Raw genomic sequence first — 27,880 nt, forward strand, 5'->3', positions numbered from 1 at the left:
TATCCGCCATTGTATTGCGTCATTGGTACATAGTTGTATCTATTCTCTTGTAACACTATTTTTGTAACACAAAAGAGTTATATCTAATTCTAAAAGTGGAGTTGTAACATAATTTATATTTGATTTTATTATTTTTTTACGTCAAATTTAGATTTGATTTGATTGAGTCGAGACTGTTACAATGTGACAGGTAAATGTAAATTAAATTATAAAATGCGAATTTAGTTCATATATATACAAGATTCGTCAAAAAACTTCTAGAAGAAAAGTTTTAGATTTTTCTAATTAAATTAAAAAAATTAAAGATAATATCTTAATAATTAAAATTTTGGGATTGAAGCAATTGTGTTTCATCCTGTTGTGTTTTTTTTTTTGGGATTATATGCACTTTAATTGATTTTTCTTAATCTTGTGTAGACATATTAGCACAAAGTACCGAATTTTTAAAATTAAACAGTATATACATGCATAGATCAATTAAGTTTTTTTTTTGTCAACGATCAATTAAGTTTCCAACAGTTTTTCGTTACCCTTTCTCAGAAAAAAAAACAGTTTTTCGTTTGTAACTTTGTAACCCTAACGCATCTTTTACCATGCACACGACATTTGACACAAATATATCTAATATTGAATTTAGCGCCAAGAAATGGGAAGTTTAGACTAGGGTTCGAATGGTAACTGCAGTTTGAATGGTGCGGAACAAGCGGTTTAACTGCAAGACGGTTTTAACAGTTATAAAAACGTATAAATATATGGTATATATAGAGATTTTTGTTACTGTTAACTGCGGTACGGAGCGGGACAGTTCGTAACATTCGAAACCTAGGTCTCTCTCCGAAATATTATTTTTTTGTCGACCGTAATTACATAAGGGATTTATTATAATAAATACTCGATATTTTATACGACATTTATACAAATATCGGTAGGAAGATATTTTCTTGGAGATTATTTTTATTTTAATCTAATCCGAAGGGACCTGTATGGTCCCATACATACATCAGAGTTATTTAAATAGTCAATAGCTAAGGAAAACGAATAAAGAACTGCGTAGACAAGTTCATGATAAGAATGATTTGTGTATATGAGAGGGTATCGTGTTAGTTGTATGTACGTGTGTGCACCAAAGAGGATACATGCGTGGGTGCCCTTTCTAACTCTGAATAAAAAGAGAATAAAAAGAGCTACACTGCGTATTTTAATAGAACACATATATAGTGAAGACTTCAAAATAACAGTGTTATTTATCAAATATATATATATTATCAAATATATTTTTAACATTTTATTTTATTGATATTGGTTTGAAACTATTAATTCATAGAAGAAATTCGATATACAAAAGAAAACTACTACTATTCCTCAAGGTAAATAGCATATATTATTTTTAATGATACATTATTAGTACTATGATTTATGACGATCATAAAGTAAATATCTAAACATTTCCATATCTACACTAGCAGACAATTTTCTAAAATCTTTAAAATAACATAATATATTTCATATTTGGAGATATTTGTGATTGTCTTTGTCAATTTTGTTCATTATTACGACGACTACGACGACACTGTGAAAAGTTTTTTTTTCTAAAAGACAACATTTTCTATATCAGAAAAGAATTTTCATTTATAAAGACTAATAGGCTTTGTGGAAACAAGGTAGCCTAATAGTCAAAGTTTAAATGTTTATATAATCTAGGTCTAAGGTTTAATTTCCAGACAATGCAGTTTCTTACAAATTATATGATGTGAAACTTATCGGAGGTTCTAGAGTACAATAGGCAGAGTCGTTCGTTCATTGTGGTCGTCTGCTGCGGAGAGAGCATGTCCATCGAAGATGTCATACATGCAAAACCGTCGATTCAAGTGTTTCAGGGAGAGCTTCATCATAGAATTTTTATCTGTAGAGCTGTTCATCAATATCTCATATGTTACAGGTAGTTGATCATCATATGTAATAGAGTTGGTGATTATATGATAATGTAATGTGTTATCCAATGTAAAAAAAAACTATCTAGGCTCCAAAGAGAGCATTGTCTGCCATCAACCTTGCCAGAGCTGATTTGGCTAAGGAGTATGCCATTACATTACAAGAACGGGAAACATGAGAGAAAGATAAGTGATTGAAGAGAGAGGCAAAGTTTCTAATGTGAACAAGGAGACCCGCGATCTCATTCAATTCAGACTCTGATAAAATGGTGGAGATGAGGACTAGAGAGTCCGAGAATAAGTTGAGGGTGGTTAGTCCCAAAGCTGCTGCTGCTCGGAGACTGTTCCTTACTGCCATTGCTTCAGATACTAGAGCTGAGCCCACATGAGATCTTGAGGCTGAATCTTTTCATAATATTAGCGTTTTTAGTTGCCTTGATTGTCCAACCAAAACCACCACAAAAAAAGTTCGAATCCCATGCTCTGTCGACCTAACATGAGGGGAAATTTTCATTGGGTCTACCTCTGAAGGGAGATAGAGGAGGTTTAGTCTTATGGGAGAGATGATTTGCCGATTCCCATTCTTTAGCATCCAGCAAGGATTTAACCAAAATGTTTGTTGCCGTAGGAGACAAGTTATCAAATATAGCTTTTCCTTGCCGTCGATAAGTTCCAGAGAATCGAGGGGGACAAGATTAGTAAAAAGACGATATTTTCTTTCTTTTTTTCAACTGAAATTTCCAACAATTGTCCACACATGATTACAATACACAGGTCCAAATCACAGATGATCAGCCACAAGAAAAAAAAGGATACAAAGCTCCCTTCAAAATAGCACACAACATCTTTTTTTTTGTTTTACTGAATAGTACACATTCAGTTCAAAAGATCATCAATATTCCAAAAAGATAAAACTACGAGGAATGAAACAGGAGAAACTAGATGGAAAGAAAAATTTACTGTGAAAGGGAAGTTCTTTTGATCTCAAGATAATGAATCGAGTTTGTACCGAATTATCTAATTCATCTCTGCAATAAGTGTCACCGCTGGTCAAGAGATGGAGGAATGCAAACAGTAAGACAAATTACGTTCTCTCTAAATGAAGTAATATGAAACCTGGAAAAGAAGTTTGAAATTGACTGAGATATTCTTATCTCTAAAAAGCCTAATCATTCATCTTAAACAATTTTCAATATGATCCGATGGAGATAGATTGGACTTAGCGCAAAAGTAAGACCAGATTCCGGCAGAGTATGTACAGCTGAAGAACAAATGCTGGTGAATTTCTAAAAAGACGAAAAGAGCAAACAAACTCAGAACTTAGAGAAGATAAAAAACATTAAACATAATGAGACTAACGTCCCAGTATAATTAAGCGAAGTCCACTTGGGCATGTCATTCACGTGGCAGCAGTAAAACTTTGATACTGTCCCTTGATATATAACCACATTTAAGAAAACCAATTTGTGTGAACCACACGCCCCTAAAACACGACCTAAGAGGCGAAGAACCAAATAATCTCCGACTGCAATTTTGGCGACATGCTGGTGTGTGTCGCCGACGATAGGCATGTGGTGAACTTTGTCTTCTTCTACTTCAACCTCTCCCCCTATCTTGCCATGGAAACGATGAAATCAACTTCATCACCTCCGTCGATTGCGATGGAATCGAGCAAGGTTCTTCCTTCATCATCTTTACAAAACTCTATGGTACTAATTAAGGATCCATCTGCTCTGTCTCTGACTTCTGTTTGCTCAAAGGGAATTGAAGCCTTAGCTCTTCCAAGAAGTGATACAGAGCTCTCAAACTCTCAGCTTCCCGACGGCTCTGTTATTAGTGAAGGCTTGAGCTCTCTCTCACTCTCCAACCACAACACAGAAGGATTGAAGGAACCTCCTTCGACTGTCATCACCCCTCCGCCGTCTGGATCAGTTGCTCCTCCTTCGGCTTCTCAATACTGGTCATTCAAACATTTGAAGTTCTAAACACTCCTTCAACTGAGTCAATTTATCCTCGTCAGGTCTATCAGGCACATGAAACTCGACTTGAAGTCAATGTAGCACCTCCGATCTAAGAAACCACCACTCCCCAAGAGAAACAAACTTGTCCCCTCTTTTGGTTCATCGGCAAAACCGATTTTCTTCAAACCACCCTCTTGAGACTACGATATGTGATTGTTGGGAATCAGTTAGCCACTCTCTGGCCGTCACTCAATACAGGATCTTAATCAATAAACAGAATAGGAAACATCCAACACGTACTCTCCAGCCTCCGATAGAAAAGCTACCGCCTCCGGAACTCAAAGCTGATGGAAATTTAAGAATCCGTGGGCTGCGAGATTAAGCCCAGAGTCGTGAAATGTATATCGTGCTTCTACTCCCTCTTACACACTTGATGGTACACCTGGGGTATTAATCCCCTCTAAGTGCTTAAAATAGGATCTGAAAACAAGGATGAGTATATCGTTGGCAGGTTCCATAGATGTTCTTTACCTCTAGATGGTATTGTTCATGCTGTGATTAATAGAATTTGGGGAAGGAGTTGTAAGATTAAGTGGAAGAAGCTTGGTGATTCTTCCTTTATGTTTCATATCCCTCACCAACCTACTTGTCAATGAGTAATCCAGAGAGGAGTCTAGCATATTGATGATTGCTTTCTTTTTGTACTAACGTTGACTCTAGAGGGATCTTTCAAAATTCTGGAAATATCTACATTGCCAGTCTGGGTAAATTAAAAAAGAAATTCATGATTGCTGATACTCGAGATTAGAGATTAGTCATGTTTCCTCAGATCTTGGGGAGCCTATTCTAACGCATAAACCTTACATGGATTCTACTATGGGTGAAGCTAAGGTGTTAGTTGAGATGAAATTAGAGAGTGACTTATCAAAATTTATTGCTCTTGATGATAAGTATGGAAGCATATTCCTTGTTAATGTTGAGTATACATGGATTCCATCTCCGTGTGAGAGATGTGGTAGCTTAGGCCACAAAGAAAAGAAGTGTTTGTTGTAGTCTAATCCTACACCAGATAAGCATTTGTCTTCAAATACATAAGGAGTAGTGTTGAGACATTAGCACATACACTTCCCACTATAGTAGTTTGGAAATTGACAAGCAATGGGTTTTCTCTCATCTCCTCAAACAAAACTAATGTGTTATCTCATTATGCTTTCAAGAAAGAATGATGAACATGGTATCTATTCAATAAAAGAAAAAAAATCCAATAAAGATTTTTCAGTTTTAACATTAAAAATTTTGATTATGAAACCTAATAAGATGCGGAAAATGTATCATCTTTGTGTAGGTTTGCCACAATTGGTCTGACATTTTTCAGCATAATAATCCCCTTTATAATTACATTTGCAGAATAACCATTTTCGTTTGAAATGAATGCTGACCAATAATGTCCAATGTTGTTTCTATTGAACCAAGTTGTACATTTTCTAAGTCCCAAAAGATCGATAACAACTGGATCATTTTCCAAAGGAGCCTTGAAAGTAGTCTAAAAGACAAAATGGTATTGATATTAAATCAACAAGTGTTTTGTTGTTTATCTTATGGATAATAATATCTACTTTACCTTACACCAAGACATGGTTCCGTTGAATGGTATACTTTCAACTGACCATTTAGACACTGATTCTGTTTTAAAGAGTTGGTTCTCAAACCCAATTAGACCTTCTAATAGCTCAATTTATGAGCAGACAAGTCCTTAACTATAGTTTCATCACCATTTCTTCAATAATAGAAATGGGTCCAGTGATTCCGACGCACTTTCGAAGAAAACACCATAGTTCTATAAATAAATTTGACAAAATTTATTTTTCAGTCATACTTAAAAAGAATTTTTTACTTTTAAAAAATACAAGATAAAATAATATTTAAGAATCACCGCAAATCCCACAGTTATGCTAAGGAGAGAAATGACATTATGACCAGACTTAAACTTTGCATCTTTCTCAAATACATAGTGAAATTTTCCATTATCAGCTTGTTGATTACCTAAAAATATAAATCAATGATTTTGTTTTGGTAAATTAGTGTTATTGAGATTTGAAAAAAAACATATATATGGGTTACTTACCACTATGTTTTCCATTGATAAAAACATGAAATATATGAGAAGTATTGTTGATGCGAAGAGACATGATTTTTTCCAAAAATAGATTTCAATAATCATGTACCATAGATAATCACTTTGATAATTGCTTGCTACTATCTTCTTATATAATAAAGTTGCCTTTTATCTCTCCTTGGGGGAATAATGACACCTGGCACTTAAATTGTGTATTGGGCTATTGAGTTTTAAAGCAATTTTGTCCGTAGTGTTTTAGTTAATTAATTAGTTGGGCCTTCGTGAGTTTAGTTTAATTTTGTGGCCTGCTCCCCATGGGTTTTTCCGTCACCTAAGGTGTGAGAATTTTACTTCCCGCAGATTTTTTTCGATGAGAAATGATGAGAAGCTCTGAGGAACGTTGCAACGTTTCGTTTGTGTCTTCTTTATTCCCCGTTTATTCGTGATTTGAGCATTCAATGCGACTCATTTCGTTCCTAGAGTAACTTACTTGAGCTTGGGGTATAAATATCCCCTTCATCCAGAAATGAAGATTACAGCTTCGACAACAACCAGAAGAAGAATACTCTGTTCAACTTTCCGGTTATTACAATGGCGAATCTCCACATGTTTCTTGCCGATTTGAGAGGATAATAGCATCCATTTCAATAGCAACTAGCTATCCTCTTGGCTCGATGCCGGGATTAGTTAATCGTTATCAAAGGGTTGAACGTGGTTCTGATGTCAGTTTGCACGGATTATCATCTACGGAGGCAGGAACAACCAGAAAAGGCAAAGAAAATTGAAGGAGGAACAGCTTCCTCGCCATAGATGTGTAAGATCCATCTCGCTTTGCTTTAAATATGTACTTTTTTCTTCTGATCTCTTTTTGATCTCATATGTAGCTTATTAGACTCTGGAAACAAGCTCTATGGTAGGTCTTATGGCCTTTGACCATGCTTTTTATGCAATTTCAGGGTAGAGATCGATCAGTATTTTTCTTTTGCATGTCAATTATGTAGCAGGAACATATAGTCAAAACTTGGAAATACTTTAGATTCACAATCGTGTTTGGGTAACTTGATTTTTTCTTTTCTATATGTATCAGGAGTGATGATGAGTACGATGAGTATGGTGTATACCAGACTGATATTGATACCGAGCTGCTCTCCTCAAGGTAATCAATATTATGGCCCAATGGAATATGAAGAGACGAGCATAGGTGATGGCCCCTGTAAGCATCTTAGTGGCGAAACCCAAGATTGCATATATATACAAGAAAGCTTTGTATTTACCTCTTTTGGGAAGGTAATGAAAGAGAGAATCTGTTTTGTTTTAACCAAAGCAGGTTTCTTCACTTAACTTTTAAGCAAATCATGTTTCTTCAGTGTTCATAGTGGCTGTGACTGTGATTCTTGTCTGAATCTGTTTTATTTCTTCTTTACATCATCAACTCTCAAAGCATTTAACTCCCCAGTTTTGTCTGAATCTGTCCTTTCTTAGTTCGCTTTTTTCCAGGAAGGTAAAGACAAAATATTATCTTCACACTCCCATAGCTTCCATAAACGAGATTGGAGTAGCAGAAGCAATAAATATAGTCACATCAATTGCTTTCTTGATAGCTTTTGCTATACTCAGGATTCAACCAGTAAATAACATAGCCTACTTCCCTAAATGGTATCTCAAGGGCCTAAGAACTAGCTCCATACAAACCGGTGGCTTTGGAAGCAAGTTCATCAACTTGGACTTCATGTCCTATGTTTGATTCCTCAACTGGATGCCTGAAGCACTTCAAATGCCAGAACCAGAGCTCGTCAGGTCTCGATTCTGTTGTCTACTTGAGGATCTACGTACTCGGGTACATATATAAATAAAACCTCACAAAGCTCTTCTCTTTTCTCCAAAGCCCTTTACTTGACACCATGGTTTTAACTTGCAGGTTCAAGATTTTTTCCCCACAGCTCGTGTTGCTTTTACAACAATGGTGCATGTTAATTGGAAAAACAAGGGATTGGATGGATTAAAACACTCTAATATAAGCTACAGTGATATTGATAAGATTTCATTGTCAAATATACCAAATGGATCAGACATGTGAGCTATACATTTCCCAGAGTTTGGTTCTTTTTCTTCTTTGTTCCATTAGTGTAATGGTTATTCATTTTCCTATAGATTTTGGGTGCATATGTGTATAGCTTATGCAATCACCTTCTGGACATGCTTAATGCTGAAAAGAGAGTATTAGAATATAGCAGGCTTCAGTTTCTTGCAAATGACAAAAGGAGACGTAACCAGTTGACTGTAATGACACAATGAATTTCTTTTTAGTAACTATTGAGTTAAGCTTTCTTGATAGATTCAATCTGAAAAATTAGTTCCTTTCGACATTATAGGAGCAAATACGTTACAAATAAACCGATATATCTACAATATATTTACAAATTAAATTGCACAAAGATTCTGATAGAACCACAAATATCTAAACAACATGGCCAGACTCAAACCCTCATAAGAATTTTTACTACTTTTTAAAGAGTTGAGAAATTTGTAGATTACATTACTCATAGATAGAAAATTATGTTATTGTTTAGTTTACTTTTTAAAGACCAAAAGGAAATTACATTACTTCTATCAAGAAAAAAATTAAAAAGTTTATTTATTGTTTACTTTAATTTTTAAAAATAATTATGGGGTAAAAGTGATTATATAGTAATGTAAAACTCTATTTTTTTTCTCCAAAATAGAGTAGAATTGTTATGGAGTAAAAATGCTCTAACTCCACTTCATTTATCACTCCATAATGGAGTAAAGAACAAATAAAAATAGCTTACTTACTCTATTTATGGAGTAAACTTCATTATGGAGTGTGAAATAAAGTAAGATCAGAACATTTTTAATTACATATATATTTTTACTTCATTTTAGAGAAAAAAATTGAGTATGGTTAGAAATGCTCTTACTCCCTTATGTATTGACTCCTGCTATCAAGTTTGTGTTGAAGATAAAACCATAAAAGGCAAAGTAATATATTCATCAATACGAACCGTAAAACAGTTAGTAGTAAAAAAAACATTGCATCGCTTCCATTATCACTCAGCAGGACACAAAAATGCATTAACATGTCGTCCAAAGCCAAGATACTCACAAAACAAACACATGCATTTACATTATTTTACTTTCGGAACATCAACTTTACTTTACTTTATGTTCAAATTGTTCAAGTATATTAACTTTGATGCCACTATCACGTGCTTATCCTATTTGTAATTAAATCAAACAATAATTACAGATTAGAATACAAGACTAACAAGTAACAAATGGAACAAATAAACAAATTGAACTCAATGAAGAAATAAAACGTCCAAACCCGACGTATAGCGCCGGAATACCCCTAGTATAATTATAAAGTTGTCTCTTTGTAGATTCTCGTTTTCCTTTCAAAAGGAATTTATCGATGTTTTCTGGTCTCAATGACCATTTCAGAGTTGAAGGGTGATAATCTGAAAATTGAAAACCAACAAAACAATGAATTTTGGTTACTCCTGTGAATGAATAATGGTTGTTAGTACGAAATTTTAAAATTTACAAAAGAAAATGTAAAAGAAAAAACTTTGGCACAGTTATAAGTCTCGATCCGTTTTGCAATCTGGTAAAATAGTAAGAGAACAAGTCTGAATTTTCATTTCCGTTTCCAAAAAGGCAGTTTGATCCTTCTTTGGTTGCATAAATTGATGTCTATATAATATGTTCATGATAAGTAATTAATCAAGAGTAACACGTACGATACTAATAAAAATAACAAGAATATTACCGATGCAAAGTTTCCAAAGTCAATGGTGGAGATGTTTCTGTATGCTATGAAGAACATCTTGAAGTTGTTTCCATATTCGTCTCTTTTCATGGCCACAATTGCTATAATTTTAGAATCATACTCATAGAGATCCACCATCTCAAACTAGTTGGGTTCTAACAATCATGCGGAACCTTCTTTATGCCACCAAGGTAATAACTTGCCTCACCAGAAAGAATATCAAGGGTAGCTGTGATTCGAATGAGAGTAAACGGTAATAACTCCAAGCTTGGATCCCCTTGCAAAATTTAATAAAAGTTGCATCCTCTCGAAGTCGACTGGTGACCTTCCTGAACGAGCTATCAAAAGCACATTCTTCATCAGATTAACGACTAACGATAACCAAAAACGACAAAGTAGTGACCTAACAAAACTATTTACCGGGGTCCATGTTTCATTCATATCGAACCACCTTCATGAAGTTTTCAGAGACTAATTTCTCGTCAGTCTTCATGACGAAGTATTTACTCTATCAATATTAAACCGAGCTGTTGGGTGCAGTGACTATCTGAAGATTACCGACAAGGTTGTACATGTCGGGCTTTTGAGAAACAGTCATGAAGCTGGTTATAGCTTCAAGTACCTGCAGCCCCATATCCTGTTTGAGCTCACAAGACAGCACTATAAGGCCTATTATTGTTAGGACTCCACTATCAACTGGGAGATAGCCATATCATGTCAGTGAGAATATTTGAATAGAAGAGAAGGAAGAGGGAACCAGAGATGGCACTCCTTCACAAACACCTCGTACATCATAAATACCCAGGAGGTGCCAACCAATGTGTCTCAGACTCAGAAGGAAGAATGAAAATCGTCTCTATAGGGACTTCACGCGACTCCCAACCCCTGAAGTGACTCCTCCGTATAAGCGTTTTTGGAGTCAAAAACACCAGGTGAGAAGCGACCAGACGAGTGGGATCCCCAGAACTTCTTACAGGAATAAAAGCACCGCCTCCACCATCGGCACCCCGACAAGTTCCATAGCAGGAGGGAGAAACCTAGTTCTGGAACTTCTAGTGGTTCGGGGACCGCTAGAAGAAGGAAGACGTGAAATAGGGAGGTCATTGTCAGACGACGAGCCACCAGAAGATGGAGCCAAGGGCGTCCTTTAGTTTCTTCTCATCAACGTCGCAATCGACAAAGGAGGGAAAGAAATAAACAGAGAAGCACTTTTACGAAGAAGAAGATGAAGTTAAGAGACAAAGAAGAAAAAATCGCAAAAATCCAAGAAATGTATAAGAGAAACTAACTTATAAAGGTTAAAGAATAAAAACCTATTTCTGAAACAACACGATGGCGATAAAAGTAAAAAATCAAGGGTCTAATCTCTCAAAAATAAAAAACAATTCAGTTTCCAAGGAAGGAAAGTTGAATCCTTTGAGTTAAATCAATCAAATCGCAGATCAAGTAGGTAATTAATTTTAGAAACCGGAATCTCGAACCAGATTTTGAAGTACAAAAATCAACGGTCTCAAGTACACCATCCAGGTAGGAATCAATACTAGACCTGGCTAGCGACCTGAGACACACCGGACTCCAAAGAGGCTTCACCCACTCCAAACCCGGTCCAAAGTCCGGCCCAATAGTTCAAAAGCCTGATAAGAAGACAATATTCTCATAAAGAACGCTAGTCCATCCCGAGTTCGGAAGAGAGTCAAGGCCGGACTAACTCGGTCAATCCAAAACATAAGGAAGATTAGAGCATCGAAGATGGTCTTTATGACCTTAGATGCTCAACGGAGATCACGTTGTTATTACAATCCTCCTCTAAATATCTATAGAAGAGCCACAAAGGAGAAGGGGATCCAAGTTTCCAACATCACAAATATACTTAAATTACTTTTGAGTTTACTTATATTCTTATATCTCCTTGTTCATCACAGTTGTATAATTTCAAAAATCAATAATACACATTTTCATACCAAAATCATCAATAAATAGTCTTTTTACTTATTACTTCCTCAGTACGTTAGTCTAAACTCTAACGTTAAGTGGTTTTTGAGATCTATCAACCTTGTATCTGTGTAATACCCTGGTAATGAATTTGTCAATCCAGTTGTCATGTTCTTGAAGACTTGCATGTGCACCAATGTGGAGATGCCAATGTGTCTATTTTCACCATTAAAGTGTCTTCCCTAAAGTCTATTTGTTGCAAACGCCAGACTACAGATATGCATATGATATGAAGATGATCTTCGAGACATTTATGATCATAGGCTTTTATCCAATGATCCCAATCTATGTTTATAATCCCTACTTATAATATTGGTAGTATCTTCTTGATCATATCATTCATATTTGGGGGGATTTCATGTTCACCACTTTTATGATATCATTATTTATCTTTGTCATCATTAAATAATAGACATTTTCAAAAATATATTATTCATTAAGTGGCAAAAGACTCTTGTACTCGTGTTTTCTATATATATAATAAATAATTATTTAAACAAATAATTTTTTTTTATGTTTTCGAATTATACTTTTTCAAATTTGAATTTTTTTTATAATATTTTTTTCAAATTTCTTTTGGAAAATTGAATATTATGTTTGAAACTATTTTTTCATATTTTTTAAGTATTTATTTATATATTTATTTGAAACTTAAATTTCATATTCCAAAAACGCTTTCCGAGACCCATCAACTCTAAACCCTAAGTTTAGATTAGTTAAATCTAGGAGTATAAATTTTTTTTACCATTCGTTAAAAGTGAAGGAGTAGTTAGTGTAAGGAAAATTGTTACGCAGCTACACAGACTATGTAGCATCACATGGCCAACCATCCAGAGTAAACAAATGTATTGAAACCTACACGAAGTATATGTCGCACATAACGACATGTGATGATTAGCAAAAAATTATGTGTTTAACATCACAAACCCACTTAACCTCGTCGGAACCTGGTTAATCTCTTCGGAACAGTAAAACCGAACCCGATTTACCCGGTTTTTAAAAAAACCCGACCCACCCTTAATTAACCATAAACCCGACCCAGATTTAACCTAAATCTAGCCCAATTCTGCAATTTAGAAGCCCATTAAAATGAGAAAAGAAGAAATCGAATCAAGAACTCAACTTTCCCCGTTCTTCGAATCGTGAGAGAGAGAGAACGAACAAGTGCAAAAGAAGTGGATTTTGTGGCTAAATTCGCAAGAGAAGAGTGAATCGGTGAAGAATCAAGTCGAGATGAGGTATTTCTTTGAATTTAAATGGTTGATTTCTGGGTTTGCAATATGTCGGATTTGAGATTCTAAAGTATCTTTGTTCTTTCTGATGTAGTGTCTCGGTGAAAGTGAAATGCTTTCACTCTGGTCGGTTTAAAGATGAAGGTGGATTGTGTTATGTAGATGGAACCGTCGACGAGTTCGAGTTGGATGCGGATTCTCTTTTCACGAACTTGGTAATGAAGATGTTTGAGAAAAGGATAGTGATTGGGAAGTTGTGGTTCAAGCTACCATTCCATGAGTTGGAAGATAGGAAACCTTTATTTGAAAATGTCGAAGCCAATAAGAAGAGAATGGAATCTTCAGCGCGTTGGTACAAGGAGCTCGACATCTATGTAGAGAGAGATAGGGTTGTTCTAGCTGAAGAAGGTAGCACGAATGTTGGAGTTCAAGAAAGGGTTATGAACGTTGAACCAGAAGAAGAGGGTCTGCATGATAGAGCTGAAAAACAGTGTGAGAAGCTCTGTGAAAAGCTGGCTGAAAAGAATTCTGAGACGGGTTTGATGTTTGATGAAGATGAAGATGAGGCGTTAGACACTTTGTATGATCCTCTTGCAGACGACTCGGATGATGAGAAGTGTTCAGAAGATGCCTTGTCAGAATCTTCAGAATCGAATGATGAGGCGGAAGTTGTTGAAGAGGATATAGTAGACATCGACAATGTGAACTATGAGGAACAGATACCAGACGAAGATGAGGTGTACCCTGCTACAGACGATTCATCTGGTGATGAAGAAGAACAAGCTGAGAGATTAGTGCAAAGGGGTTTACCGGATGGAGTGTTCAGCTTGAGACAGCTCTTCAGCAGTGGGTCAGAATTTAAGAAGAATGTCATAAGATACATCCTGAAGACTGGGCGTAATGTGATATTTGATAGATGGGAAAAGACTAAGCTTGGTGCAAAGTGTGGTGAAAAGAATTGTGGATGGAGGATATATTGCTCTGTTGAAGAACCTATCGGCAAATGGATGGTTAAGGTATATGAAGATGAGCATCAATGTCATCCTGTGGGGCGGTGCAAGCTTATCAAGAGCCCTGTTGTTGCTGATTTGTTTCTTGAAGATATAAGGCGAGATCCAGAGATGAGTGCACCGGAGATCAAAGATGAAATGAAAAGGAGATACAACATTATCATCTCGCCTGCTCAGTCACAAGTTGCTAGAAGACTGATTTTCGATAAGTTGCAAGCTGAAACTGATGAACAATTTGCAAGACTTAGAGACTACGAGCATGAAATCAAGAGGACCAACAAAAACACTACTGTGGAGATCAACACAACTCGTAGAGAAGATGGAAGTGAAGCATTTTCACAAATGTACTTATGCTTTGCGGCTCTAAAGACTTCATGGAAGCAACACTGCAGACCAGTTATTGGTTTGGACGGTACGTTTTTGAAGCACTCAATGCAGGGAATGATATTAACTGCTATTGGAAGGGATCCTAATAACCAGATATACCCGATAGCGTGGGCTGTAGTTTCTTCTGAAAATAATGATAATTGGGAGTGGTTTATCCACAAAGTCAAGGTCGACTTGGACTTGGGTGAAGGCGATGAGATCACAATAATATCTGATATGCACAGAAGTTTGATCCACGGTGTTGCTACTGAGTTGCCAAAGGCAGAGCATCGGGCTTGTGCAAGACATATCTACGCCAATCTGAAGAAACTGCACAAGTCAGACACACTGAAGCCAATGTTTTGGAGGGTCGCAAGCAGCTACAATGAAGCTGATTTCAAGCAAAATTTAGCTGCATTTAGAGAGTTTGACCCCTTGGCATGTGATGAGCTCCTTAAGAGAGACCACCGGACTTGGTGTAGGGCGTTTTTTAGGATTGGTTGCTGTTGTGCAGACACACACAACAACTTGACAGAGTCCTTTAATAGGACTCTAAAGGTGGCACGGAAGAAACCTTTTGTCCAGATGTTAGAGCTGATAAGGAGAGATGCAATGCAAAGGATTGCCAACCGCTTTGAACTAGCTCGTAAGGAACCTGCAAGGCATACTAAGAAAGCAAGAAAGGAGGTTGAGAAGTCGTGTGATGAAGCTCAACACTGTCGTTCTGTCTCTAGCACTGGTGGGAGGTATGAGGTTGTTGAGGGAACTAATGGATACTCGGTGAAATTGCACAAGAGGACATGTGCGTGTAGAAAGTGGGATCTAACTGGGATTCCATGTCGTCATGCTGTGTGTGCGATCAGGGAGAACACAGGCTTGGTTGAAGACTACATATCTGATTACTACACGACCGAGAAATGGAGAGAGACTTATCGAAGAGATTTGAAGCCGGTCAATGGACCAAAATTTTGGGTTGAGTGTGGAGGAGGACGCATTGTTGGACCACCTTACAAACGTCCTCCAGGAAGACCTAAGGGAAAAGCTAGGATCAAAGGAGTACATGAGTCACCCTCAAAAAAGAGGGTTGGTCGCAAAGGAAGGGTACCACACTGTGGTATTTGCAGTGAGAAAGGTCATAACTCAAGGACATGCCCCACTGAGGTATGATCTTATTTTCTTAAGTGTGTTTTATGCTGATTATGTCTGCGCTTATTGAGTTTTTCTTTGTCTTTCGACAGTCTCCGGAGACCAGGGAAAAACGAAGACGGCTAAGTAAGCAATGTGAAGAAGATGCTGAAGAAGCAGCTGCAAGGAATGGTCAAGATGAAGCAAACGATGAAGCTCAGGAAACAGCTGAAATGGAAGCTGATTTGGCAGCTCAAATGGAAGATCAAGTAGAAGTTGAGTTTATTTCTTCTACTGCACCTCAGCCAAGCCAACCAAGCCAAGGAAACCAAGCACCACAACGAAACCTCAGAAGAAGCAGTCGCTTGGCAGCTTTGCTTTTCGGTTGAAGGGAGGTTTATCCTTTTTTTGAAAAACAATTTACATGTGGTAACATGTTCTCGGGTACCTTATTAGGATTGTTTTACATGTTTTAACATGTCCTCGGAAAGCTTCTTTTTTCATGTTCTATCATGTTAACGATGATGTAATGTTTAAACTTCAACTATGTATTCCATTTTGAACTGGTTTATCTACTTCTAGTTTATGATTATAGTTTGTCATTCTAAGCTTCTTATAAATGTAAAACATCTCAATACTAGCCTAAAATATCATCACATTACACATTCATCATTCATTACATAACCAGTTTTTTTTAGAAACATAAGACTCATTCATCACATAACTAGTCTTTAGAAAGGAAAAGAAACAGAAGACTCAACACTCTTAATCACTAACAATACAACACAGTTTCAGAAACTTATTCTTCCAACCAAGGTTGGGGTTCAAACGTTTCATCTCATCTTCACTTCCATTTGATTTTGCAGCCTCTTTCTTCTCCAATTCCATAGAAAGTTCCAAATTTCTATTTCTCAGTTCATTGATCACTCTTCTTTTCTCTCTAATTTCATCTCTAGCTTCAATCAACGCTCTTTTTGGCCACCCAGTGACTTCTCCTTCATCGAACCATTCAAAGAATTTGCAGTGTTCATTGCCCATTTCCTATACCCAAATACATACAAGATGTACTCACTCCAAAAAAAATAGTAACCAATTGTGAGCAGAAGAATTGTGTACCTTATACAGTTCACAACCAAAAAATTTTCGCCCAGGATTCTTATTTGTCCACGCAGTGAAAATCTTGGCGGGCAACCCACAGTCACACATTCTTCTGCCTCCAATAGATCTGCTCCGCCTAAAACTCGAAGATTCAGCGTTGTAAGTCATCGTCTCACACTCTCGGGTCTTCGTCTTCCTCTTGTAACTCAGTAGCCTCTGTTTCTTTTTTTCTTGTTGAGAGAAGGAGATAAAGGTCTGAGAGACCAGATTTTAGATTTAGGTTAAATCTGGGTCGGGTTTATGGTTAATTAAGGGTGGGTCGGGTTTTTTTAAAAACCGGGTAAATCGGGTTCGGTTTTATTGTTCCGAAGAGATTAACCGGGTTCCGACGAGGTTAAGTGGGTTTGTGATGTTAAACACATAATTTTTTGCTAATCATCACATGTCGTTATGTGCGACATATACTTCGTGTAGGTTTCGATACATTTGTTTACTCTGGATGGTTGGCCATGTGATGCTGCATAGTCTGTGTAGCTGCGTAACAATTTTCCTTAGTGTAAACATAAACAATAGTATTATGAACATAGTATTTTTGGCAATTTTCCTTCATATTTAGGGATATGGACATGCCAGACAAAGACGTTATAAAAAAAAAAAAAGACATGCCAGACAGAATGGTTGGATCTAGGAATGCGCATGCTTAAAGATTCACTTATATTTCGAAATCTCAAATTTGGACAATACCATCCCGTCCCAGCTGACAAACCGTGCCTGTACTGGGATAAACCGAGCACAGTTCCTGAATGTGTTTTACCAGTCTTAAAACAGTGTGTGGTTGTATTAAATTATTGAAGTCATAAAAACTCAGACAGAACATGTAAAGTTACAAAAAAAATCTCAAATAGTTTAAAAGAAAAAGTTCAAATATCGCTCAAGATATCATAAAACACAGCCTTCAATTTCCTAAGGATCGGATCATTTCTCACTTCAAAAGGGAAATACAACAATACATCTGTTCGTAACTGTATCCACACAAACTTGTGCTGTCGTGTAAACCTACAAATAAATAAAAAAAGTTGAAGATAAAAGACTGGATGAAATTTTGAACATGTCAGTAATAGATAGTTCAAGACTTTAAGAGATTACCTCCTCTTATCTTAGTTTTCTTAAACCTTGAACTCATGGACGTGGAACCATTTCGTGGATGACCATTTGTTTCCTTTCACCACTGGACATCCACCTGAAAATCAAAGCAGACGATATAGAAATTTAGAGACATTAATATTATTCTCACTGAAAGAAAAAAAAAAGAGTCTTTGGTTGTTGAATCTCTTCACCGTGCAAACTGGAAGGGTCTAGAGAGGCATCAGGTCTCATGTTCCAGAAAAGTAAAGCATCTCGCTTCTTTGGTAGAACAGAGAGTCCTTCTTTGCCACATTCCGAGAGCTGGTTCCACCATGGGACTGCACTAATGTTTCCTTTTGCTGCTGGGAACACGGTCTCGCCACCATCATCAACATCAGAGCTAATGTATTGTATGTCAAAAAAAGAAGACGATTAAAACACACATAAGTATATATTTTCTAAGAAAAGAAATGGATTATGAGAAAAGTTTTTGGTTACTTACAGGTACATAAGAACAGTGGCAATTCGTTGTCCTCCGTTCTTGGTGTTGAACTCATCTAAGAAATAATCATAGTGAGGCTCATACTTCTGCCCAACTTGGTAGTGAAGAACCTGAAGACCTTCTCCATTTTCTACAAACAAACAATGATCCACAAAATCAAAGATATGATGATATTAACTCTGCAACCTTGCAAAAAGGGAACGTACCAACAGGAATGAAGGTGAAATCTGAAATCCTTTGCTCAATCCTCTCGACAACTTCGTCATGTCCTCTTTTGAGAAAAGTTCCAGAGCTCGTCCTTACTCTGAACAGAGACAGTATAGACAAATTAACAAACTTCGCCAAGTTTAAACTAAGAAGAAGCAAAAAAAAAAAGGAAAGAGGTGGATAGAAAACCTGCTATCTTTGCTGCCACCGGTTTTCTCATCAACCACAGTTGACTTAACCATGTTGGGTTTAGCGAGACTGATCAGGTGCTCACATTCTTCATTGGTCTAAAAGAAACGGAAACAAAAAGAAAGCCCAAAGATCACATCTCAGACATTTCAATTAAACAACTCTTTTCAGACACAAACGAAAAGAAAAATGTGTGTTTCCCTCCCTCTACGCCATGTTCACTGAACATTTCCATTAGGGGTTCAATGGAAGATTCATTTTTTTTTTTTTTTTTGATAACCGTGGGGATCCGGTGACCGAGATCAACTGACTAATCCCACAAGGTCCACGGTACTCCACGTATTCTTGCGATTTAACGCTAGCCCGAGTGGCCACACGGTGTTTCAAAGCCGGGTCCATATTGGGGCTTTTACTCCCTCAAGACCACTAGCCCACCACCATGTGGTTTCAATGGAAGATTCATAACATCTTAAACTCTAGTGCAGAAGCAAAACAAAAGTCAACTCGATCTATCATCAAACAAAGTCAACTTGATCAATCAAAATAAAAATCTCTAACCTTAGCTTTATCTTGTCAGACAAGAAATAATAAATAAAAAAAAGATTTACCAAGAAATTGTGGTAAACAACAGCTCTAGGCTCCCACGATATCACTTCAACCCAACGCTCACCGTTCCCTTCCTCATCTCCTCCATTCCTATTATCAAAAATTTCACACAAAAACAAACTCAGCAAAATTCAAACTCGAATTCAAATCGTTTAATCACTACTAACCTCTCCTCCTGGCTCTTCCGTACAATGTTGGTCAAATCGTTGGGCTTTGAAGAGTTTCTGTTGGCATTTGGAAGTGACAAGATCCCCAGACCTAGAAGTATCATAATCACCACGAGAAGACCGATGAGCACCGTGAACGCTTGGGTCGATCGCGATGCTGATTTTCGCGGTTGGTAGCGAAGGTTGTTCTTCGATTTAGCCGCCATTGGTTTTTGTTTCTCTTTCAAGATCTAAATGATTAGCATTGAAGAAGAGAGTCGTTACAGAGAAGCTTTGGAGTTTAATTTATAAATCTTTAAATAATTGTTATTATTATTATTGTGTAATTTCGTGTGAGATTGATTCTCTTCTTCTCTTCGTGTTTGTTTTTCTTCGTCGTCGTCGCGTATTTGTTAGATACAGACACTAGTTAGGAAGGTGGCTTTGACTTTTATAATTCTGACTCAGCCCTTTTATTTTCTTTTATTTCTTGTTTCGTTCCCAATACTTTTCGGTAATCCAGTTGTTACCCCTAATTTGTTTTGTCCATTAGTGTGACATACTTTTCCCGATTACTAGAATGTCCTCGGTTTTATTGGCACTAATTTGTCTAGATATGTTTCTCACATTTGTAGCGTAAATTAATGGAGTGGTTGGAATAAGAACAGAGTCTCTAATTGCTGGATTATTTTAGTTGCGAGTGGCAATAAGGAACATTTCATGATCACTTAAATAATAATCTCTAAACATTCAAATGTGAAATGTGAAACAATGTTTCTCATAGATTTTTTTTTTTGAAAAAAGGCTTTCATATTTAAATTGCAATGCTGAAAATAAAGTTACAAGGCTATGAGTTTTGACATCATAGAGATCAAAGTAAAGCATGGGAAAGAAAAATAATTGACAAAATCATATGGAGCTAGAGAATTAAAGCAAAACACTCTGAGCATTTGAAGAAATTGAGAGAGGGATTAGCTCACTAAATAACTTTAGTTTTGGTCTCCGTGACGACCTCTGCCTCGGCAACCCCGGCTTTTGCGACCTCTTACCGTGTGCCATTGCATATCTTAGACCTTCTATGTTTCTCATAGATGAAATAAACTTATAGATAAAAAAAAAGATTGTTAGGATTTATTTTGGTAGATGTCAAATAATTTAGGTGTTGAGGAATTACAGAGGACTTGGGAGTTTTAACTTCTAGTAATATCTTTTAAGCGAAGTTACTAATGGAAAATAGCACATGGATCTCTCCTTTCCAATGATATCGATATTTCTTTGTTTATCTACAAATTGAGATGTGGTAAGAACATGTTAGACATTACCAAAACATGATTCGGTCACATCTTGAAGTGTTTATATTTCTCTATCCAATAAAAAAAGAGGATGGTCAACATTTTCTTTAGTGGGTATTATTTAATACAAGTACTTAGTTGTCAGACTAATCCAATTCTTATCAAACATAAGAGAATTAGATTCATTTCAGATTAGCTTAATTCTTTTTATTACATGCATCCCAAATAAATCCAATATTCTCTTTCCGGATTAAGTTTTGATAATTCAGTAATACACTATTTGAGATAAACACATTGTTCATCTGAGATGTGTATGAGTCTTTCTTATGGATTTTTTTGTTTTTGTCAAGAGAGTCTTTCTTATGGATAAGAATTATAAAAACACCCATGTACAATATAACCTTATTATCTACGGAACAAGAAACTAATGTTCCATAGTAAGATTGAATTTTATTCAACACTTACAAACCAAACAACCACACACCAAAGTCCAGATCCATTAACACGGAACACAATTACACATGAATGTACAAAGACACAAACACACACACACATATGTAGACATATACGCAAGACAATTTGCACATAGTTAAAAGACATTAAGCGAAGTTGCATAGAGAGGAATGCAAGGCTTGAATGAGAAATAGTTTGGTACATAAGACGAAAACCTCTTTCTCTTGAGTGAATCTGCAGATCCAAGAGCAGGCTGGTTCAAGTACGCGTACTTACTCTTCATCCACCTGATAGATAAGTTAGAACCGTGTTATAACAGCTCAAATAGCTGAGAAAAAAAACAGGTGGCTCTTGTTCTAGACTCATTATATGGTCTAAGATATTTGAAAAAAAGAGTAAAGATTATCTGAAGGAGAGTTAAACAGAGACCAGTCTTTAATTCCCTCGTGAACTTCGGTTTCTGGATCCTCCATGTCCAAGCTTTCTTCAAAGCGTTTGTAGTCCTCATCCTGCAACAGATACAATAATTAGACCATACCAAGTTGAAAGCATGAGACCATCTGATTATCCCTCGTCAATGATCTAAAAAAGCCACACAAGAACTGTAAAACACAATAGGGACATACAGAGAGATTACGGGCTCTGACACGAGCTGCAGCCTTAATAGCAGCAAAGAGATGCTCCTCTTCAATGATCTGCTTCTGCCTCCAGAACTTCTTGATCTGTTTATTGGTTATGCTGTCTCCCTCGATCTTTCTTGATCCATATCCTGGAGATGGAGGAAGCGGTGGAGGAGGAGGAGGCGGCGGCGTCAAGGACTTCTTGAAGCACAAGTTCTCAGACTCATCCATAATCTGCTTCTTCATATCCATACCAAGGACTTCACCTTCACAAGCTAAAACAATTTGAAAACTATATACACAACAGAAAGAGAAGAGAAGCTACTAAATCTACAGATTCTGAATCTAACCTTCAAACTAAAGAGATACACCTAAGATTCTTAAGGGTCTACCAAACAATTATCAACGTCTACGTCTACTCTTCTAATTATCTTGTACGTTAAGACAAACTAAATAGCTTAAGCTGTAGAAGATAAGACAGGTAGATGTAACTTCTAACCTTCACTCAATGATAAAGTAATGTAAGGATAATGTAAAATATATGGTCTTGGAGCACCTAATGGTACATCTTTCAATCACATCCGTTGAATCATAAATGGCCATCGCAATCACTATCACCGAAAGGCTACTTTCAACATGACGCTCCTCCATTAAACTAACTATTGGTTCTTGTTCTGTTCTTCACTTATGCTTTAAGCCGCCGATTGTATAATAAAGAAAACAACTCAACTTTTGAGTTCCTCGTACGAACATTCAACCAATGAATAATGAATTAGTCTCACCAAAGAAGCGAATCGCCATAACAAGAACTGATAGATTACTGAAGAAAAGATAAAACGATAAACACAAACACACACTCTTTATTTACATGTAAAGCTTAAACCCTCTGCTTAGATAGCAGTTTACTGATTCATATAATCACAAATCCAACTTAAACAACATACTTAATTACATACACGTGTGTATATATATATATATCTATGTAAAGCTTAAACCCTCTGGCTCAGATAGAGGTTTTATTATGTCTGGGACGAGATCAGAAGGGTCTTGGTTTTGAATCGATAACGAGGGGCACGAGGAACGACCTGACTCGGACCGAACCCGTACTGACCGATACCGCCGGTGAGAGGAGGACCATCGTCGTAGATGTAACCCACGAGGTGGCCGCAGCTATGGCACTTGATCTTGGTTCGTTTACGTTGGATTCCCCAGTAATTAAGGGTTTCGAAGAAGGGCATGATCTTGTCCTCCTTCTCGAATCTGAATTTGTCGGCGTCGACGGCGGCGAAGGAGATGGTTGCTTTGTTCCCGGCTTCGAAGTAGAAATCGGGAGGGAACAGGTCGTTAGGGTTAAGGTTTAGATCGGATCCGCATTCCTTGCAGCTGTACATCGTGAACGCCATTTCTCTAATGCTACTTCTCTCTCTATCGTTTCTTCTTCTTCTTATTTTTCTTTGAGCGGAATTTTCTCCAGAAACGCGTTTCTTCGGTCAGCGCCGTCGGAACTGACTCGTATTTTCTGCCGGTGTCAAATTGCGCTAATGGGCTTAGTGTGATTTAATCTGTGGGCCTTCCATAATTTTTTTCCCGGCTGAACATATTTTGTTTTTTTTTCTCGTCTAATTTTTTAATTCAATATTTTCTGTCGAAAACAATAGCATAAAAGTTTATATGGTACTAGCATAAAACAATATTTTTTAATTCAATATTTTTTAATATATATATATATTTATTATCTCTATATTTCTGTTGATTTAATATAGCATATCTAGTGCATAAGTCCATCACTGGTACAAAGTGCTCTGGTTCTCCAAAATATTCTTTTATAACTTTTCTAGCAATAGAAAAATGCTCTTTACAGCCGATCTTAAGGCATTGTAGGACAAGAACACTTATATACCATGTTGTCTTTGTAAGAATGTTGTAGAGTCAAGAAATCATTTGTTTTTTCAATGAGAATTCTCAGTAGAGATTTGGAGTAATCTCACGAAAGGTCTGCTCGGACACCACTACACCTATGACTGCCTAAATACTGTACATGAACTGGCCAAAAACGACTTGGACTGTCAGCGGCTGTTTCTCATACGCTATGCATTTCAAATCACAATTCACTTTATCTGGATGAAAAGGAATAGGCTTAACCACGGAGACCCCCCTTCCAGGCCTCTCTCTCTCTCCATAAGACTGTCGACAATGACATTCAAAATCGCCTCTAGTATTGAGAGAGAATTGCAAGGGGATGAATACAATTTAACATTCATTCAAAAAATGCTGAATTTTGTGTATGCAGAATGTCTTAACTGCACACATAAATTGAAGTACTAATATGGACAATAAAGTGTATGCTCCAACACTCAACATGCCATCATTTTGAAACAAAATTATCAAGATCTTATAAGGATGATTTGCAATCCAGAATGATGGCATAGTTTATCGATGGAGCTTAAAGAGGTAGTATCACTGAAGAAACATTTTCAAAACTTCACAATTGGATATTTCTATGAGCTGATAATTATATGCATTAGTTCGTCATTTACGGTTATATGCATTATATGCATTAGTTCTTCATTCATATTTCATTTACGACTCTTTTCTAGTTTCATATGTTGATCATGTGATATTATTATTATATAACTAGCTAATGGGGGATTTAAAAAAGAATAAATAAAAGATGGATATAGTCAATGGGGACCAGATGAAACAAAACTTCTGATCGATTTACTTGTTGATGCATTTCATCGTAATTGGCGTGATGATAATGGTTTAATAAACAACTTTACAGTGGAAGGAAAAAAAATTCTTGTTCTCATCGAAAAACTTGGATGCCAACAAGAACACAAGCACTACCTAAGTTTTTTTTTTTTTTTTTTTTTGACTAAAGGCATTCATATTAAAATTACGGAAAGAAATAAAAAGTTTTACAAGCATAAAGCTATAGTCAAACCCCTACACAAAAGCCCGTACATAGTTATAACCCATAATTGAGATCAGAATGACAAGGTTGAATTTTTTCAAAAGATCAGATAGTTGAGGAGTCAGGGAGATCAATTCATGGAGGTATCGGCAGTGTGTTAAACCACCTTTGCATGAGAGAGGAGGATAGGGACGGCGATGAAGATCTATAGCTCAGTATCTTGTCCCTGATCAGACGATCCAAGGAGGAGATAATCATGTCTGATGATTGGAACCGCTGACTTTGGAGCCGCTGATTCCGCTCACGCCACAAAAAGTAGATCACCGCTTGCCAACATAAGAGGATGAGGCGATTTGCATGTCTGTCCCCAGTTAGTGCCATCAGACGGTTTATTGTATCTTGCCAAGAGGGGGAGGAAGTGAATGAACATCTGCGCCCGACCTCCGACCAAACTCTCATAGAGAAAGGGCATCTAAAGAACAGGTGATCCCTAGATTCCGGTTCCAAATTACACAACAAGCAATTACTATCCACCGATAGTCCCCAAGCAAGGAGACGATCACGCGTTGGGCATCTATTCAACACAACTAACCAGACAAGAAAGCTGTGTTTTGGGATTCCTCGTTTTGTCCAAACCACCTTCGCCCACGGAACTTTAGCTTCTTCTCCCTTCAGTTCCCAATATACTTGTGAAGTTTTGTATTTTCCCGATGCTACTCCTTCTACTATCCATTCATAACTGTCCTCAATTCCCTCTTGCAGAACCATAGTTGTTAGAGCTACTTGAACCTGAATCATTGCCTCCGATCGTGCACGAGGTAGTAACCAGTTGCCCGACCTGTTAAGATTCGCTAGAGTAGCAGCCATGGGGATCCCCTGTCTGGATGCCAGAGTTGAAGCGAAGTGGTCCTGCAGAGAGCCCAACAGGGACCAGTTATCCGTCCAGAAGCGGCACTCCACTCCATTACCTACTCGCATTTTGATCCATGTATACACTTCTCCTCGCATCTTGATTAACTTGTTAGCTAACCAAGAGTTTGAAGCACTAGTTTTGACGGTCCAGAAGTTAGAAAGCGAACCCTGTAGAATCTCCGACTTGAACCAAGCAACCCAAACCGAACCTCCCTGGAAAAACAGCATCCAAATCAATTTGATACAGCAAGCTCTGTTCCACGTACCCAGGTCCTTGATTCCTAGTCCACCCGCCTCTTTACTTCTTGTTACCACTTCCCAAGAGACTTTCGCAGAGTGATGACCTTCAATAGAGCCTTTCCATAAGAACATACCACATAGAGAGTTAATGCGCGCAATGCAAGCTTTAGGAAGTAGGAAATTTGAGCACCAAAAGTTAGTGATCCCAGCAATTACTGTTTTAATAAGGAGCAGTCTTCCCGCAAAAGAGAGAGTCTTCACTGTCCATGAATTAAACTTTCCTTTCACTTGTTGAATCAGGACCTCGCAGTTGGCAATGGTGAGCTTCTTAGTACAGAGCGGGACTCCAAGATATCGCACTGGAAGGATTCCATTTGGCATGCCTGTAGACGCTTTGATGGTGTCCACCTCCTGCTGAGTGAGACCAGAGGAGAAGAAGGAGCTCTTTTGAACACTGACCGCAAGCCCTGAGCGAAGCTCAAACTCCTTTAGCACTTGGAGGACATTTTGGACAGAATCAATCGATCCATCAATGAATATTAAAAGGTCATCTGCGAAGCATAGGTGAGTGAGCCTTGAGGAGGAGCACCTATGGTGATATTTGATCTTCATTTCTGCCACTGCACGATTTAGCATGATAGAGAGGACATTCATCGCAATTACAAAAAGATATGGAGACAGTGGATCGCCTTGGCGAAGACCACGGTTGCCTTTGAAGTATCCATGAACCATGCCATTATACCCAATGGTGAAATTTGTCGAGCAGACGCAAGCTTTCAGCCATCCTAGGAGCAGAGGAGGAAGCTGCAGGCCCTGTAGGCAGTTAAACAGAAATTCCCAGGAGATAGTATCAAAAGCCTTCGCAATATCCACCTTTATGGTGATTCTTTTAGGACCTTGCCTCCTGTGATACCCATTAACTAGTTCTCCAGCCAAGGTAGTGTTCTCCACAATCAACCTATCTTTGACAAAAGCTGTCTGATTTGGGACAATTAGAGTAGGAAGAATTGGTTTAAGGCGCCTGACTAGTAGTCTTGCAACTACTTTGTACAGGGTATTAAGACAGCTAACAGGTCGGAACTCCGATATGAGAGACGCCCCCGGGAACTTTGGGACCAGTGCTAGTATCGCTGAGTTAGTTGAGGATGGCATGAAGGAGTAATGGAAGAAGTGAGTAACTGCTTCAACAACCTCCTGTCCAAGGAAGCTCCAGGAGGACTTATAGAAAGCAGAAGTGAGGCCATCGGGGCCTGGGGCTTTATTTGAATTCAGCTTAAATAGCAGAGAAGTTATCTCTTCAGGTGAGGGGACAGCAGTCAGCGAAGGCAAGACAGCAGATGGCGGTGTGTAGGAGGTTAGTAGGCCAAACCATGCTGGAGAAGAAAGAAGCATAGGCGTAGCAACTATATCGGGGCCCAAGATATTGCGAAAATGCGTGATGGCATGCAAGGACATCAGGTGCGGGTCCGTGATGATTAATCCAGACGGAAGTATGAAGGACCTGATAGAGTTGTAGCAACATCTGGTCTGAAAAATCCTAAAGAAATAGGCAGTGTTCTGGTCACCTTCTATCAGCCAGTTGATCCTGGATTTCTGCCTGAAGTAGCTCTCCTCAATATCCCTAAGGAAAACCCATTTCTCATGTAATCTTCGCTCTTCCTCAAAGTTAACAGTGGATGGATCAGTAAGCGCTTGTACCTGCACAGACTGCAACAAACTGTTAGCTTCTAAAACTCTCACTTGAATGTTCGAAAAATTTTCTCTGTTTAGTTGTTTTAACACTCCCTTTACACTCTTTTGCTTCCAGCTCAGCTTTGTGAGATTCATTGCCAAACTTCCAGCTTGACTCCAAGTCTCAAGTACCAGTTGGTGATAAGAGGGGTGACGGGTGAGATAGTTAAAAAAGCGAAAGGGTTTAGTTCCGGCCAGGGGCGACGGGTGAGATAGCACTACCTAAGTTGAATAAAAATATTTAAGAAAAAAAAACAAATCTATTTGGATCTCAACGCTTCAATTCTGGATTTGGATGGGGTCATGACACTAAAAGGTTTAC

General features: G+C 37.6%; 5 protein-coding genes across 10 annotated transcripts; 1 reads left to right on the forward strand and 4 right to left on the reverse strand.

Moving 5' to 3' along the window:
- The first annotated feature begins 48 nt into the window (after window positions 1–48).
- LOC103845926 lies at window positions 49–16,139 on the forward strand. Of its 4 annotated transcripts, none has more exons than XM_033275462.1 (6): window positions 49–6,852; window positions 7,096–7,295; window positions 7,491–7,845; window positions 7,927–13,028; window positions 13,117–15,559; window positions 15,637–16,139. In XM_033275462.1, exons 4-6 carry the CDS (start codon window positions 13,024–13,026, stop codon window positions 15,910–15,912), a joined length of 2,724 nt encoding a protein of 907 aa, XP_033131353.1. In that variant the 5' UTR covers window positions 49–6,852; window positions 7,096–7,295; window positions 7,491–7,845; window positions 7,927–13,023; the 3' UTR covers window positions 15,913–16,139. The 4 variants fall into 4 exon arrangements, with proteins under 4 accessions (XP_033131353.1, XP_033131352.1, XP_033131354.1 ...); XM_033275461.1 differs by having other exon boundaries at window positions 49–6,822; XM_033275463.1 differs by having other exon boundaries at window positions 49–6,822; window positions 7,626–7,845.
- Window positions 16,140–16,288: 149 nt separating this feature from the next.
- On the reverse strand, window positions 16,289–16,789 carry LOC103846219. Its single transcript, XM_009123123.3, has 2 exons — window positions 16,640–16,789; window positions 16,289–16,564 (listed from the first exon to the last, which is right to left on the reverse strand). Exons 1-2 carry the CDS (start codon window positions 16,787–16,789, stop codon window positions 16,289–16,291), a joined length of 426 nt encoding a protein of 141 aa, XP_009121371.1.
- A 651-nt stretch (window positions 16,790–17,440) lies between these two features.
- Window positions 17,441–19,808, reverse strand: LOC103845927 (prolyl 4-hydroxylase 5). Its single transcript, XM_009122840.3, has 8 exons — window positions 19,418–19,808; window positions 19,253–19,340; window positions 18,645–18,742; window positions 18,455–18,552; window positions 18,249–18,378; window positions 17,959–18,146; window positions 17,768–17,861; window positions 17,441–17,677 (listed from the first exon to the last, which is right to left on the reverse strand). The coding sequence occupies exons 1-7, from the start codon at window positions 19,621–19,623 to the stop codon at window positions 17,788–17,790; spliced, it is 882 nt and encodes a 293-aa protein (XP_009121088.1). The 5' UTR covers window positions 19,624–19,808; the 3' UTR covers window positions 17,441–17,677; window positions 17,768–17,787.
- Window positions 19,809–21,061: 1,253 nt separating this feature from the next.
- LOC103845928 lies at window positions 21,062–22,291 on the reverse strand. 3 transcript variants are annotated; one of them, XM_009122841.3, is made up of 4 exons: window positions 22,112–22,291; window positions 21,768–22,027; window positions 21,571–21,650; window positions 21,062–21,428 (listed from the first exon to the last, which is right to left on the reverse strand). In XM_009122841.3, the coding sequence occupies exons 2-4, from the start codon at window positions 22,011–22,013 to the stop codon at window positions 21,278–21,280; spliced, it is 477 nt and encodes a 158-aa protein (XP_009121089.1). In that variant the 5' UTR covers window positions 22,014–22,027; window positions 22,112–22,291; the 3' UTR covers window positions 21,062–21,277. The 3 variants fall into 3 exon arrangements, with proteins under 3 accessions (XP_009121089.1, XP_009121091.1, XP_009121090.1); XM_009122843.3 differs by having other exon boundaries at window positions 22,261–22,277; XM_009122842.3 differs by having other exon boundaries at window positions 21,768–22,036; window positions 22,112–22,271.
- Window positions 22,292–22,555: 264 nt separating this feature from the next.
- On the reverse strand, window positions 22,556–23,398 carry LOC103845930 (peptide methionine sulfoxide reductase MsrB). Its single transcript, XM_009122844.3, has one exon. It carries the CDS (start codon window positions 23,162–23,164, stop codon window positions 22,781–22,783), a length of 384 nt encoding a protein of 127 aa, XP_009121092.1. The 5' UTR covers window positions 23,165–23,398; the 3' UTR covers window positions 22,556–22,780.
- Between the last annotated feature and the right edge of the window lie 4,482 nt (window positions 23,399–27,880).

This window comes from Brassica rapa, chromosome A07 (genome assembly GCF_000309985.2).
Source record: "Brassica rapa cultivar Chiifu-401-42 chromosome A07, CAAS_Brap_v3.01, whole genome shotgun sequence".
Taxonomy (NCBI): Eukaryota; Viridiplantae; Streptophyta; class Magnoliopsida; order Brassicales; family Brassicaceae; genus Brassica; species Brassica rapa.

Bases quoted from the DNA above. Each gene is read 5' to 3' on its own strand.
- LOC103845926 (XM_009122839.3), top strand. The intron at 15,560-15,636 runs GTATGATCTTAT...GTCTTTCGACAG, and splicing joins CAAGGACATGCCCCACTGAG to TCTCCGGAGACCAGGGAAAA.
- LOC103846219 (XM_009123123.3), bottom strand. From the start codon at position 16,789: ATGACTTACAACGCTGAATCTTCGAGTTTTAGGCGGAGCAGATCTATT. The intron at 16,565-16,639 runs GTACACAATTCT...ATTTGGGTATAG, and splicing joins TTGGTTGTGAACTGTATAAG to GAAATGGGCAATGAACACTG.
- LOC103845927 (XM_009122840.3), bottom strand. From the start codon at position 19,623: ATGGCGGCTAAATCGAAGAACAACCTTCGCTACCAACCGCGAAAATCA. The intron at 18,743-19,252 runs GTAAATCTTTTT...CGTTTCTTTTAG, and splicing joins TTGTTTACCACAATTTCTTG to ACCAATGAAGAATGTGAGCA. The intron at 18,379-18,454 runs GTACGTTCCCTT...GTTTGTTTGTAG, and splicing joins TTTCACCTTCATTCCTGTTG to AAAATGGAGAAGGTCTTCAG.
- LOC103845928 (XM_009122841.3), bottom strand. From the start codon at position 22,013: ATGGATATGAAGAAGCAGATTATGGATGAGTCTGAGAACTTGTGCTTC. The intron at 21,651-21,767 runs GTATGTCCCTAT...TATCTGTTGCAG, and splicing joins TCAGAGCCCGTAATCTCTCT to GATGAGGACTACAAACGCTT. The intron at 21,429-21,570 runs GTCTCTGTTTAA...CTTATCTATCAG, and splicing joins CACGAGGGAATTAAAGACTG to GTGGATGAAGAGTAAGTACG.
- LOC103845930 (XM_009122844.3), bottom strand. From the start codon at position 23,164: ATGGCGTTCACGATGTACAGCTGCAAGGAATGCGGATCCGATCTAAAC.